Source organism: Rattus norvegicus, chromosome 6 (assembly GCF_021556685.1).
Source record: "Rattus norvegicus strain SHRSP/BbbUtx chromosome 6, alternate assembly SHRSP_T2T, whole genome shotgun sequence".
NCBI classification, from domain to species: Eukaryota; Metazoa; Chordata; class Mammalia; order Rodentia; family Muridae; genus Rattus; species Rattus norvegicus.
This window is the reverse complement of record NC_141539.1, coordinates 54,771,154-54,784,090: the sequence shown is the minus strand read 5'-3', so window position 1 is coordinate 54,784,090 and position 12,937 is coordinate 54,771,154. Positions and strand designations below refer to the sequence as shown.

General features: G+C 44.9%; 1 protein-coding gene across 4 annotated transcripts in view; it reads right to left on the bottom strand.

Moving 5' to 3' along the window:
* Cog5 (component of oligomeric golgi complex 5) overlaps nucleotides 1-12,937 on the bottom strand; it is a 310,546-nt gene that overhangs the window by 22,754 nt on the left and 274,855 nt on the right. For 3 of the 4 annotated variants that reach the window (XM_087553191.1, XM_087553193.1, XM_087553190.1), the window contains exons 20-21: nucleotides 5,895-6,021; nucleotides 5,080-5,159 (exon numbers count right to left, since the gene is read on the bottom strand). In XM_087553191.1, the coding sequence (XP_087409317.1) occupies nucleotides 5,080-5,159; nucleotides 5,895-6,021 (207 nt within the window). 4 annotated transcript variants of the gene reach the window in all.

Below are 12,937 nucleotides of genomic sequence, written 5' to 3'. Positions count from 1 at the left end.
CCTGAGTGCCTGTTTTTAATAAAATGACAGTGTAAAGAAACCTTGATTTCATTTAAAGCTGTAGTTCCATGGTTACAGTGAAGAGTAGTTAGCAGTGTCTGCCTCAGCTTTGGGATCCGCCAAGTTACTGGGCTGGACCGATGTCCGCATCACTTTGGGGTAGAGCTGCTCTGTCGGGTGTGAACTCATGAACTCCCTGGTGACGTGACTGGCTCTTCAGTGAAACTTGTAAACCACAGGTTACATGCTTAGCACTAAAGAAAGCGGCAGGTGACTGGATACTGTCTCTTCAAAAGCAGTGCAAGTAATAGGGAACCAACTACACGACATAGCCTTCCTCCACAACCTAGAAAAGGGAACATTGCTGGGACCTTTATGGAGGAAAACAAAAGACGTGTTTGCAATTTGAAGGTCGTGATGATTGATCTGTTTTGACATTTTAAAGGAAAAGTGCTAGAGGTAACAAGGAAAGATCAATGGGAATTACAGAAAGTCAACTATGATTTTTAGTTGCTAGTTGCCACCTCTGGACGGGTGTGCACGGAGACCGCGGTCACTGAAGAGCAGACATGGCCTTCTGAAGCAGCTGCACCAGAATGGGGTAAACTGGTGCGAATTCTTTGCCTTCCCTGCCTCTCACTGATTGAACATAAGCTTCCAAGGCTCCCCTGTAAATGCAAAAAAAAAGTAACAGTTTTGGTAGCACCGATATGGAGACTAGTCCATCCGTTTCTGGAACAGCGTGGTGCCAGAGGCCAGTATCGACAGCCTTCATACATGCATTGGAGCTACAGTAGTTCTGCCAGGGGGGTGGTTCGGTGTGGCCAACCTTAGTCTGTTATGTGTCGGTGTGTGCGATTTCCTTTGTCTGCCCAGTTAGAAATAACTTGTGTTGTTTCCCCAGAGCTCAGCTAGGGGAGAAAACGCCTGGAACACATGCTCGGTGCACACAGTAACAGGCGGGGCAGCCTACAGCTACAGCATTTGAGGGCTTTTAGTTTTTAGTAGGGTTTATGATAGGAAATCTGAACTTAGTTAAGTACTACCATGTGGTGTTGTACAGTTGCTCTGGTAATGTCCTTGCACTGGGGACAGGAGTCAGCAAATGGCAGCAACATTCATAGGCCCTTGGCTTATTCCTTTACACTGAAGGTCATTTCTCCACTACCACAGCAGAGTTGGAGGAACAGCTACAAGACTACAAGAGCGGTCTCCATGGGAAAACTTGTGTATGTCCACCCAGTAAAGCTGTAAGAGTGGTTTGTACTTCTTTATAAAATCAAATTACCACTGTTCTCTCTACATATTAACTGCAAGTCCCACTTAGCAACTCTGTTGTTTATTCCCAAACACTGGAAACAGTCAGCACTCTTCAGATGTGTTCTTTTGGGTTCATCTGTCTACTAGACATTTTAAGTAACAGTGCTTCTAGTGTCGTCGGTCATTTAACAAACACTTGGCATTGCTCTGTTCCTCATTCCTTCCTTGAGCCCAGGGAACTGGTTCTGTTCAGACTCATTCCCATCTATTGTGGAGTCAGTTCCAAGGCCCTCAGATTCACCCCACCTATTTCCACATTGGGCCCTGCCCACAACTTTGTTTCAGTTAAATGCTTTCTTTCTTTTGTATGTAAAGCTGCTGGCTGGATCGTGAGGCACTGTCTCTGATATCACTTGTTCACAAGAGGAGGCACCGAAACACCCCAACTTTGTTGGAAACAACTGAACAACCCTTCATGCTTCTCAGGGCTTCAGGACAGTTGGATGTAGCCTGAAAAAGACCCACAAATCAAGTCTGTACTTCACTTGCTCCAGCTAAGGCCACTGTCAGTTCAGGGAAGAAAATAAGATTATTTCCCACTCTGAAATAGGGTGTTTCTCCCTCAGAGAGAGAGGTTGGCAGAGGGCCTGTTTGGTTTTGACCATGCACATATCCTACAGTTAGAGAAATGCACTCTCTATCATCTGCATACTTTCTCTTATCTTTGGGACAAATGCCCTTTCTTGGGTTCTCTCTGGACAGCTCTTTATCATTTAGGACTCAGCTTTTAAATTTCCTGTCATAAAACCCTTCCAACTCCAGGTAGCAAGAAATTAACCTGGAGTCACACAGATGTGAAAAAATCCGGACTACATAGTACCCAGCATTTTGAAATTCCTGAAGGCTGGCCTCATGTGGAGTTCAGGGTATGAGTGAGTGCATCCTGTGGCTATATGGAAGCATGGGCAGGCCATTACTACGCCAACTTCTCAAATAAGATGTTAACGATGTTACTCTGCTCACATGCCTGGCCTCAAGTCCCATTAATCAGTAATTCTAACTACCAGGCAGAAATCAGTACTCTTAGCATTTTGTGGGGTGTTCCAATGTCAGATATCAGAGACAACCCTTAGGGAGTTAATGAAAATTGTTTCTGTGCCAGTTGGCACCAGTTCAGACATTTGCCCCAACTCCACAGATATCTTTAAAGCCAGGCTGAGAAAGGGCTCAACCACCTGGAAGCAGTGGGGTGTGTGCACGCACATGTGTACACATATGTCCATTTGCCAGTCTTAAGAAATAAGTGGAAAATCTTAGAAACCAATGTTCCATAGTGGACATACTGTTCTATTTACAAAATGCACTTAAAAAAAAAACACTTTGCATTCACAGGGCTAAGTATATAAATTGCACATCACATTGAAGGAAGCTCAGAAATGTTTGGTTAGATTTTTCTTTTCTCTTGATAACCATCAAAAACACCATTGAAATGACAGCGAGAAAACAGATTAAGCTGCCCTCCTACATAAAATCAGAGCAAGATTTTCAAGCATTTATTAAATTACTTCATTTGCTTCAGGAAAACATTAGCTTTCTTGGAAGTCAGGCCAAGCGTTACGTAAGGTTTATACCAACAAGCTTGCTGAAGTCCCCCTCACAGAGGAAAAGCAATGGGGTTTACTACTAAAGGACTGGCCTGTGCTAATAGGTCACACTGTTAGTTGACACAGCAGGTAGATGTTTTAAAAACAATTTGTCAGGCATTAAAAAATTCATTGTGATTAGAACTAAAATTCTGATTCTTAAAATTTTAAGGCATTAGAAACAGACAAGCTGTTTCAACCTAGCGTGCGGGTTCTAGACAATGGCACGGTGGCTAAGGGTCCAAGGATTCATGTGGTTCTGAGTGTTTTCTGAAACAGTAGATCAAAGTACCATTCAGCTTTATCTATGAAGTCTAAATGGTTTCACCCTATGTGTCCCCAGGCTCAGAGAGAGAGAGAGAGAGAGAGAGAGAGAGAGAGAGAGAGAGAGAGAGAGAGAGAGAGAGAGAGAGAGAGAGATAAGGGGGGGGAGAGAGGGAGGGAGGATGGTTTTCACTTGCTAAATGTGAGCTTAGCAACAGTATCAATGACGTCACCTAGGAGACATTTTTAAAAAGAAGCAGAAGAAAACAGATTGGTGATCACAAACCCACAGCAAGACAGCCATGTGGATGAACTCATTTCAAGGCTTTAACATGATAAAATGGAACCTGCTGAATCATTTTCTATTATCAACTATATTGAAACTGAGTGTATATTTGGGACTCAGGAAAAAAAAAAGCCAGAGACACTGCAAATCAACGAGTTAGTTGAGACCCAAATTTCCTGACCATATCCTAAGCCTCTTCCATAAGCAGGATACTGACAGGAAGCTTGTCACTCAGCATTTCCCCTGTATGGGCCAGTTTCCTAGTGAGGAAAGATAAGGAGCAGTCTGGGCTCATCTTCCTTATCCCACATATGCTCCCAGAGGCTCTGAGGTGATAGCTGATATTTCTAATGAGCCCAGCTTCTTCAGTGAAGTCTACACTGAGTCCCACTGTTCCCGTGGGCCCCACCTTCACATGTGCATACATAGGTGACAATGACCTGCATGTGCTTGCTACCTGCACTGATGATCAGATAAGCTAGCTGGCCTGCCTTATCCACACACCTAGATTGGCAGGATAGAGAATGGGTTTAGGGATTAGAGCAATGCTAACTGGAATTAGAGAACCGGGTATACCGGAGTTGACTGACGATTTACTTGTCTTCTGATGTGGCTGGTTGGGTATCGGTAGCCTCCCATGACAGGGTATCGAGGAATATAGGGTGTTTGAGGGATGATGAAATGAAAACATTTGGGAGCTGAGATTTCTGGGGTATGTTTGAAGATGTCTGAAAGCAAGTTTGCTGGCCTAAGGCCCCATGCAAGTGAGTCCCAAACCTGGATCTATGCAGGGTGGGGTGGAAAGCTAAAAGATGGTGTGTCTGCATCTGCTCTCCTGGGTACAAAAAACTAGAAACAAAATGTGGACAATGACATCTAACAAATGGAATAAAAGCAGCAAGTCAGCAGAGTGGATGGGGAAGAAGTCAGGTTCAGTCAGGCACAGGGGAGCTTCAGGGAGGTGGGATCACGTCGGAGCTCTGTGGTGATGCTTTCTGAGCATGGTTTCAGAGAGGTGGGTGTATTAATGGAAGAAACGAGCTCAGCAGGCTGTGCACCGTGCTCTCGGATGGAGATGCACACGCCTGGGCACAGGTGCACACCTAACTGTGTTCATGGAGCACACCCAGGGAGTGTGTGGTATCTAAGTGGGTTCTGAGTTATCCTTTCCCTCCAGGAGCTGTCACTGTTCAAAGTTCACTAATCCAAGGGCCACCATGTCAGTGACTGCAGCACATGGAAATGACACATGAGATAAGAGCCAGAGTGCATCCTCTCACAGCTGAGATTGTTTTAGAACTGGAGCTCATGCGCCTCAGCGCTGTACAGGGAGGAGTGGCCATGGGCCATTCTGCCCTCTGCAGGGCTGCAACACAGTGGAGAAAGGCAGCAAATACTGGCACAAGCATTGGTACAGGAGAATATGAAGGTCTGGAAAAATTAGATAGTCCCCGTGCCCAACCATACACTGCAGAGGGATCCAGCATGCAAATGCTTACACAATGGAGTGGCCACCTCGAGACCCACAACTACACGTGTACGCCCATACAATCGCTGCTCCGTCACCACCCACCCCTGCACTCTCTATCCTGGACCCCCTGTGTACCCTAAAACACATGGCTTTACCTGAGAAGGAGGAGCCTGTCCTTTTCAGATGGGTGATCATCCAGCCACTGGGAGAAGCGTGCATGGGACCATTCTGCCCTCTGCAGGGTTAAAACACAGAAAACAGTGCACTCTTCAGCGAATGGCGGCAAATACCAACACAAAAACCACTGGTGACTGAGGGTTCAATGATATTCACACTTCCTGAAGGAAGTCTAGAAGGCAGCACAGGGGCTTCATGTACCTCATTACCAAAACCCCTGAAGATCTGCTGATGTAGGCCCAAGTAAATAAACAGAGAGAAAGAGAGAAGCCCCCATCAACAGAGCCTCATGAGTAGAAATTATTCCTGTTGTTTTGGTTTCGTTGGATGATAATGATAGGTTTGTTTGTTTGTTTGTTTTTGTTTCTGTTTAGCCTGGCGGTCCTGGAACTCTTTAGACCAGGCTGGCCTTGAACGCAAGGAGACCATGTGCTTCTGCCTCCCAAGTGCTGGGATTAAAGGTGTTTGCCACTACACCCAGCCTGATGGTGATGATTTTGAAGACAGGGTCTCACTTTGTACTTCAGGCAGGCAAGGAACTCATGGCAATCTAGCCTCAGCTCCCTGAGTGCTAAGACTACAGGCAGGGGACACAGTAGTCAGGTGAGACTCCTTAAAGGGCTAATTCTGGACTCTGGACTCGAGAGGTAAATTTTACACTGCCTGCCAAGAAAACACACACAGGGCACTGGAGTGAGAGACATTGGAGACTAAAGAAAGCAGGAGGGACCCAGCCACTCCGCGAGGACCCTTCCTAACCAAGTTGCCTGAGAGGCCCCCGTCACTGCATTACCTGGAAGGGGGATTTCAGCTCCGCCGGTGCTCTAGTGAACAGAAACTGAATGATAATGCTGAATGGGATAATGTCTCCCACTGCCGGGCTGTCTGCCACATGTTCGCTTGTCTGGAAGAGCAGGGGTCTAGAAGGAAAAGCAGAGTTAATTCATGTGGTTCAGCACTGAAAGGGGTGATCTGGTAGGAACTCATTCTGCTGGAATATTCTTCCTATTCCTGATCTTCCTTTTCCCCTCTGTAGCCCTGGAACTTGCTCTGTAGACTATGCTAGAATGCAGAGATCCACCTGCCTCTGCCTCTGCCTCCTAAGAGCTGAGATTAAAGGTGTGCATCACCACCCCTAGCCCTAGACAGGTTTCTGAAGCCTCATTTAAAAAAAAAATTCCCCCTCAAAGTCTGATCTGTCTTTAAGCTTTCCTCAGCAATCAGCACTTATCAATGGGTCTGATGTTACTTCACCGACAGCAAAATTTCCTCTAGTGTAATTTAATTAACAGGCTAAAATCAACAAGCACAGACCAAACCTTCAAGTTGGTGTAAGGAGCAGATTCTTAGCTTGACTGATGCTCGTAGCTTTCACCTTATTTAAATCCCTTCCTTGGGCTATCATCTAATATGAAGGAAGTCAACAGTTTCTATATAGCCTTTCTAAATGGCACTTCAGTCTTTGACATAAAGTTATCACTCTGCTGACCAGTCCAATGATGTATGCTAGTTCCCCTCTACACACTGTAGTCCCGATCTCACTCCCACAACTTCATAGCAGTGGTATGAAGGCTAATCTACTCCACTACCAATTCTCGACCACCCTGTGCCAAAATCTATGTGGGATGCTGTGCTCTCTTGGCTCCGAGTTCTTGTGGGTATGAGCTAGTGAGTCTGTGGTTGGCCTTAGAGGCTCACCTGAAACAGGCAGCCAGCAGCCACACCTCTTGTCAGGTCAGACTGATGACTGATACGAGCCCTGGAGCACAGTCCTGTGTCCTGGTCTCTTTCCGCAGCCATCTTGACTATGTATGAAGGCAGCAGGCCTGTGTGAGATGATTGATCCCTCCCTTTCTCCTTTCTTTCACTAATGAGCATTTATGTCAAGAGTCAGGGAAGAGTGCTCAACAGATACTTGGTTCTTATTGGATCCACAATGATAGGGAAACGTCCTTATACTAATAATCCTACAAATACAATCTACCCTACCTGAAATTCTCATAAACTGAGCGGCTTATGCTGGTTAGCTTTGATTACAACCTGATATAATGTAGAATCACCAGGGAAAGGGGCATCGCTGAGGGGCTGTCTGGACTGGGTTGGCTGTGGGCACTCATGTCAAAGATTTTCTTGGGTTAACTGAGGAGGAAGACCACCCTCTACGTAGGCAGCAGCATAAGGACAGCTGACCACATCACTGTTCCATGTCCACTGTGGGTGTGAGAGGACTTTTGTTCTGGCATCTGATCATGGTGAAAGGAAACTAAGGCATTGCCTTGTCAAATAACACTGTTTTGTTACTGAGTTTTTTAAGTATTTGGGAACTGTTCGTTTTTACTGTCTGTTACCAGAAAACTCCTATTTCCTCCTGTGGCTGCACTGAGAGCTGCTACTTTGAAAATGTTCAAAGACAACATCATTTCAGTGTTCCCTGCTGAAGCCACTCAGGCCCAGCGTAATGAACGGGGAGAGCGCTGCTGGGTGGTTCTCGTCTGCCTGGAGGCATCACCATGGGTGTCTCTGTGTGGACGGCACTGCCTTCACTATCAGGTCAAAGCTGCTACGTTTCAATGAGGAAAGCACTGTGATCACCAACAGAACAGCCTAGGCTTAAGCATTCATAGTCACATCTGGCACGGAGAAAGCTTTCAGACATGAGGTCAGCAAGAGGTCCCAGACTTCACTAACCCTGTCCCAAAGTCACAACTAGTCACCTGCTCACAGAGGAGAATGGCCCAATGAAATCTCAACTCTTAGAAGCAGGACTGGTCCACATACAGATTAGATGACAGAACTACACAAGAACTACATAGAAAGTTACTGCTCCTGAATCAGACTACAACACAGCCCCCGATGGAAACTGTCTGCGCAGTCCCAGGACACAACTGAGGCAGACACCGGCTTTCCTAGGTTCCATGGCCAGGCGGGCTCTCTACCTCATGGCATGGTGCTGGGGTCAAGTAGAAACAGGAGCAGAGCTCAGAGCTGCCAGTGTAGAGTGGCAGCTGTGCCCCGATAGCAATGGCGCCCGATCAGACACTAGCCAATGACAGCCACCAGCCGGACCCAACTCTCAGCTCACAAAGATCTGTGCCACGTTTAACTTAGCCTATGTCTCTAGAGAACAATGTGCCTGGGCAAAAATCTCCGTCAGAATCTAGGCAGGGAGATGAGGCCCTTAGTATACCTGTAGGGCAGCAGTTCTCAACCTGTGTGTCAAAACCCCTTTAGGGTCAACAGCCCTTTCACAGGGGTTGCATATCAGATATTTACATTACTATTCATAACAGTAGCAAAATTACAGGTATGAAGTAGCAACAAATAAACATAATTTTATGGTTGGGGGTCACCACAGCGTGAGAACTGTGTTAAAGGGCTGCAGTGTTAGGAAGACTGAGTGTGCAGCTAAGCTTACTCTATGACCCTAAGGTGCAAACAGAGGCGCCACCTAGCTTGGTGCTTATTCCAAAGCCAGCAGTCCAAATACGCTTTATCCAACCTCAGAGGATACTCTCTGGCTACCTTCAGGTAAGGGAAAACCCAAAACATGAATTTCTATGGCTTGCAGGCAATGCAGTGTGAGCACACACGCAGGTTCCTGTGGAATCCAGAGGACCTCAGATTCCTTGGAGCTGGAGTTACAGGTGGTTGTCAGCCATCTAAAGTGAGTGCTGGGAACTGAACTTAGGGCCTTTGGGTGATCTAGAAACATTCTCAACCACTGAATCTCTAACCCAGATTCAAGGTTTTTGCTTACTTCTTGTATTAAAAAAAGATCATTTCATTATTAAATATAATTTTGATTTTTAAAACTTTTTTATTTTTAAATAGGCAAAGACTTATGTTAAATATTTCAAAAGGCATTCCATTTGGAGATACCTTATTTTAAATTCAAACTCTTAAAAAAGCTAGCAAACTGTTTCCTGTTAAGGAAATGGAAAAGAATTTTAAGTTTTTGATCCAATCAATTTGATGGCTATGTTTCTACTAATATTTAAAATGTTAAAATACAGATTAAAGGCTCTGAAAGACCTATGACAGACTTAGACCTCTGATTACCTTAAAGTAACTCTGACCTCATTTATTCTTTCCAGGGAATAAACAAATAAGCAAACAAACAAAATGAGTTCTTTTAACCCAAATTATAAAACAAAACAAAACAACACAAGAGCCCAGACCAAGTCCCTGATGACAGCTGTCATGATACTTCTTATTTGAGAAGTCTATGTTTCTGGGCTAGGATGCTGGCTCATTTGGTAAAATTCTTGTCGTGCAAGCATGATGGTTGGAATTCAGATCCAAGTGTAAAGGCCTCACCTGGTGGTACATGCTTATTATCCCAACTCTTGGAACACAGAGTATGTGTATGCCTGGAGCTAGCTTGCCAGCTGGACTAGTCAACTCTGTGAACTCTGGGATCAGGGTACCTTATCTCAAAAGGTAATATGGAGAGAAACTCAAGAAAGTCAGCATCGACCTCTGGCTTCCACACATATATGCCCAAATGTACATACACACACATATGCCCCCCCCAACATGCGTGCGCGCGCGCGCGCGCGCACACACACACACACACACACACACACACACACACACTGTCTTAGCTACTTTTTTAGTGTTGTCATAAGACACCATTACCAAGGCAACTTACAGAAGACTTTATTTGGGCTCATAGTTTCAGAGGGTTAGAACATGTGACCACCATGCCAGGAAGCACAACACGAAGAGCGGCCATGGGAGGGAAGCAGAGCCTGAGCTCACATCCTGAGACAGAACAGAAGCACAGAGCTAACTGGAAATAGTGTCCTTCCCAAATAGTTCCACAAAAGGGAGACCAAAACGGGGGCCATTTTCATTCAAACTACCACACACGTGAATACACCTGCAAAAGGTCCATGTTTCTCGATTAAATCAATATTTAAGTTATTCTACAGTATAACTGGGAGGACTTCAAAATTGGAAATATTCATATTGTACCAATAAAAAGTAAATGGATGAAATTATACAGTGACTCCAATTTTTCTTTCCGATAACAACCCAAGATTTGGTTTCTCCTGAAAAGCCCATGAAACCCTCAATTTCTCATAAGTCTCAGCTCTATTTTTTAGCCCTGTCACCAAAAATACTTGTACAAGGGCAAAGACAATTTTGATAAAAGAGAAATGAAAGGAATGCTATATTGTTATCTGACTTCATCTGCAATATAAATAAGGTTCCCAAAGTGGATTAGGTACAGTCCCGAGATAATGGGGCACCAAATTATTACTCCAAGGTTAGGACCTAACATTTCCTATAATTAGAACTATCAACCCTTTGTGAGGTTGCAGCTATCAAATCAAACCTATTAAAAGGAAATCTATAATTGAAACGTAGTAAGTTATTTTTAATACTCTGAACATCAACAAAACCGTTATATCAAATACAAATAATTGCAGACAGGGAGACATGATGTATGCAGTTTAAAAATGCCATTTTTGGTTTATTATAAATGCCCCCCTCTCTCATCTGTTGCCATTAAATCTTCAGGCCACACTGTTTTTACTACGTTGACATTAGGTACACTATCTCGAAGTTTACACGTCACATGTATCTCATACTGAGGCTGAAAACAATTCAGACCTGGTGCATGACAGCAGGAAGAGTTGGCGATGTGAGGATTTAGTAGTTGCTGTTCCTAGTAGTGGGTTCTATCACACTGGGATACAAAGCACTATTTGGTCTTTGCATGCACAAAAGGTGACTGCTTGGCCAACAGAACTGTGAACTGATGTTTTTGGAAAAAAAGTCAAACACACCTTAAACACTGTACAAAGTTGAGGAACTGTTGATGTGGCTGTGACTGTGGAGAACTGAAATGATGAGGCTGGTAGACAGCCTTGGGCTCCCTGCAGTCCCCTAAAGAGTCACCTCTTGCTCACCTCCACGTGGGAACCAATATCCACCTGACTATCAAGTCAGTCCTTTCCATCAACCAAAAGTCAAGTTGGCATCAGTTCCTGGCTCTGTTCCAACCCATCCTAATGTGTCAAACAATGCATTAACCATGCTTTGATATGTAATTCTATAAAAACTTTGTGAAATCATACTATATTAGAGCATGGCATTTGGGGCAACTTGACGCTGTGTTCTTGAACTACAGTTGATTATATCTGGTTCTTATTATCTTTGAAGATGAATTTAAAAATTCCTACAGATGAAGAATACATGGACTAAACCTAACAGTGTCAAGTGTCACCAGCAAACCTCAGTAAGCATAAGAAATCAGAGGCTTTAAGGACAGTGTTTACAATATGAAGATTACAGGGGCAAAAGGAAACAGTGGGACGGAATAAAGAAAGCTGACAGGGATCAGGAAGCCCAAGAAGGGCAGCGTGGTATGTGTAGTAGAAGGGGACTGAGCAACAAGAGAATGTTCCAGGGAACAGGAGGTGAAACGTCTCCATGTTAGATACCAGCCTCTAGCTACAGAGACCAAATGCTCGCCTGTCAAATCCAACCCAAAGAGAACACACCGAGACACAAACAGGAAGGTAGCTAAAAGCAAAGACGAGTTCAGAAACAAGCCCAGGAGGGTCTGTCTCAGTGCGGTCAGGAAGCAGGCAGGGTTAGGTGCTGAGAACCACCTTCCTCTTCACTCTCCACACAGCTGCCTCCTTTCCTTCTGGCATGGAGAACAAGACAGCTCATTTTGTTTTATCTTCAGGTTCAGGAAATTTAAGCCAAATCTAAAATTTTGCAAGGGAGTTAATTTAATGGTTTGTATGTGTTTTTCATAATCATCCTGTAGGATATTTTCAATGCAAACTACAAAAGATACAAGGCAAGGAAGAAAGCAAGCAAGGAGGGGGGATGAGGAGATGGAGGTGGGCAGGGAAAAGCATCCAGGCCCAGGGCATGGGTCGAGCTGTGTCTAGGTGGTCTGGCCACAGAGATGGTGCTGGGGGAGATGCCTAGTTACAAACTGGCTGGTTGGGTCAGTCAGTTATCCATCCCTTTGGAGCTCCAAGCCACAAAAGCTGTCTTTCTGGCAAGACCAGTCTCCTGCACTGGTCACTAACAGAGCCCTCAGTACCTAAGGAGCCCTCTGTACAACTCCCCTCTGCAGCTGCACTGGTTGTCACTTGCATGTCACCTCCTGTCAGGGAGCACAGCCTGAGCCCTCCCTGTCCCTGACTCCAGATGGGATCTGAAGCACCAGCAAGTGGAAAAAAACAAACAAACAAACACCTGAAGTGCTTTCCAAAACAAAAGAAAATTAATTAAGGTGTTATGAAAAGCCAGAAATTCTACACTGTCATTCTTAGAGATTATTCTAAATATAGCAGTACTTCCAAGGTTACATATTCTCGCCAGAAGGTAGAGTTAATTAGTCAAGTATTAGATCCCTTAGAAAAAAATGTCTATTTCTAGTCCGGGAAAGTCACATTTAAATGAGTCATGGCTGCACAGCTGTCAGATTTCAGCCGGGCTGTTGAGGCTAATCATGTAATGCAGGACAATAGAGGTCCTGCTGCTCCTGACCCCACAGTCAGTACCAGTGCTGGTCGCTTCCATGCTACCTACCACCAAACCTACCCTTCCCCAATTCTGAGAAAAGACCAGAAAATGCAGCAAGGCCCCAAGCTCGGAAATTCCCAGAGAAACCAAAGTCAGAGAGAGGAAAGGTGACCTCACTGTGGGAGCGCATGCAGCTAGCCATCTTCCCCACACAGGAAGTAGGACTGCCTTTGAGAGACCAGAAGTGTCTGACGCATGCAGGAAGTGAGTGAGGCTCTCTACAAGACACTTGAGAGTCATGAGGGCTGCAGAAGGGTTGATGCAGGAGGCTGATGGCTT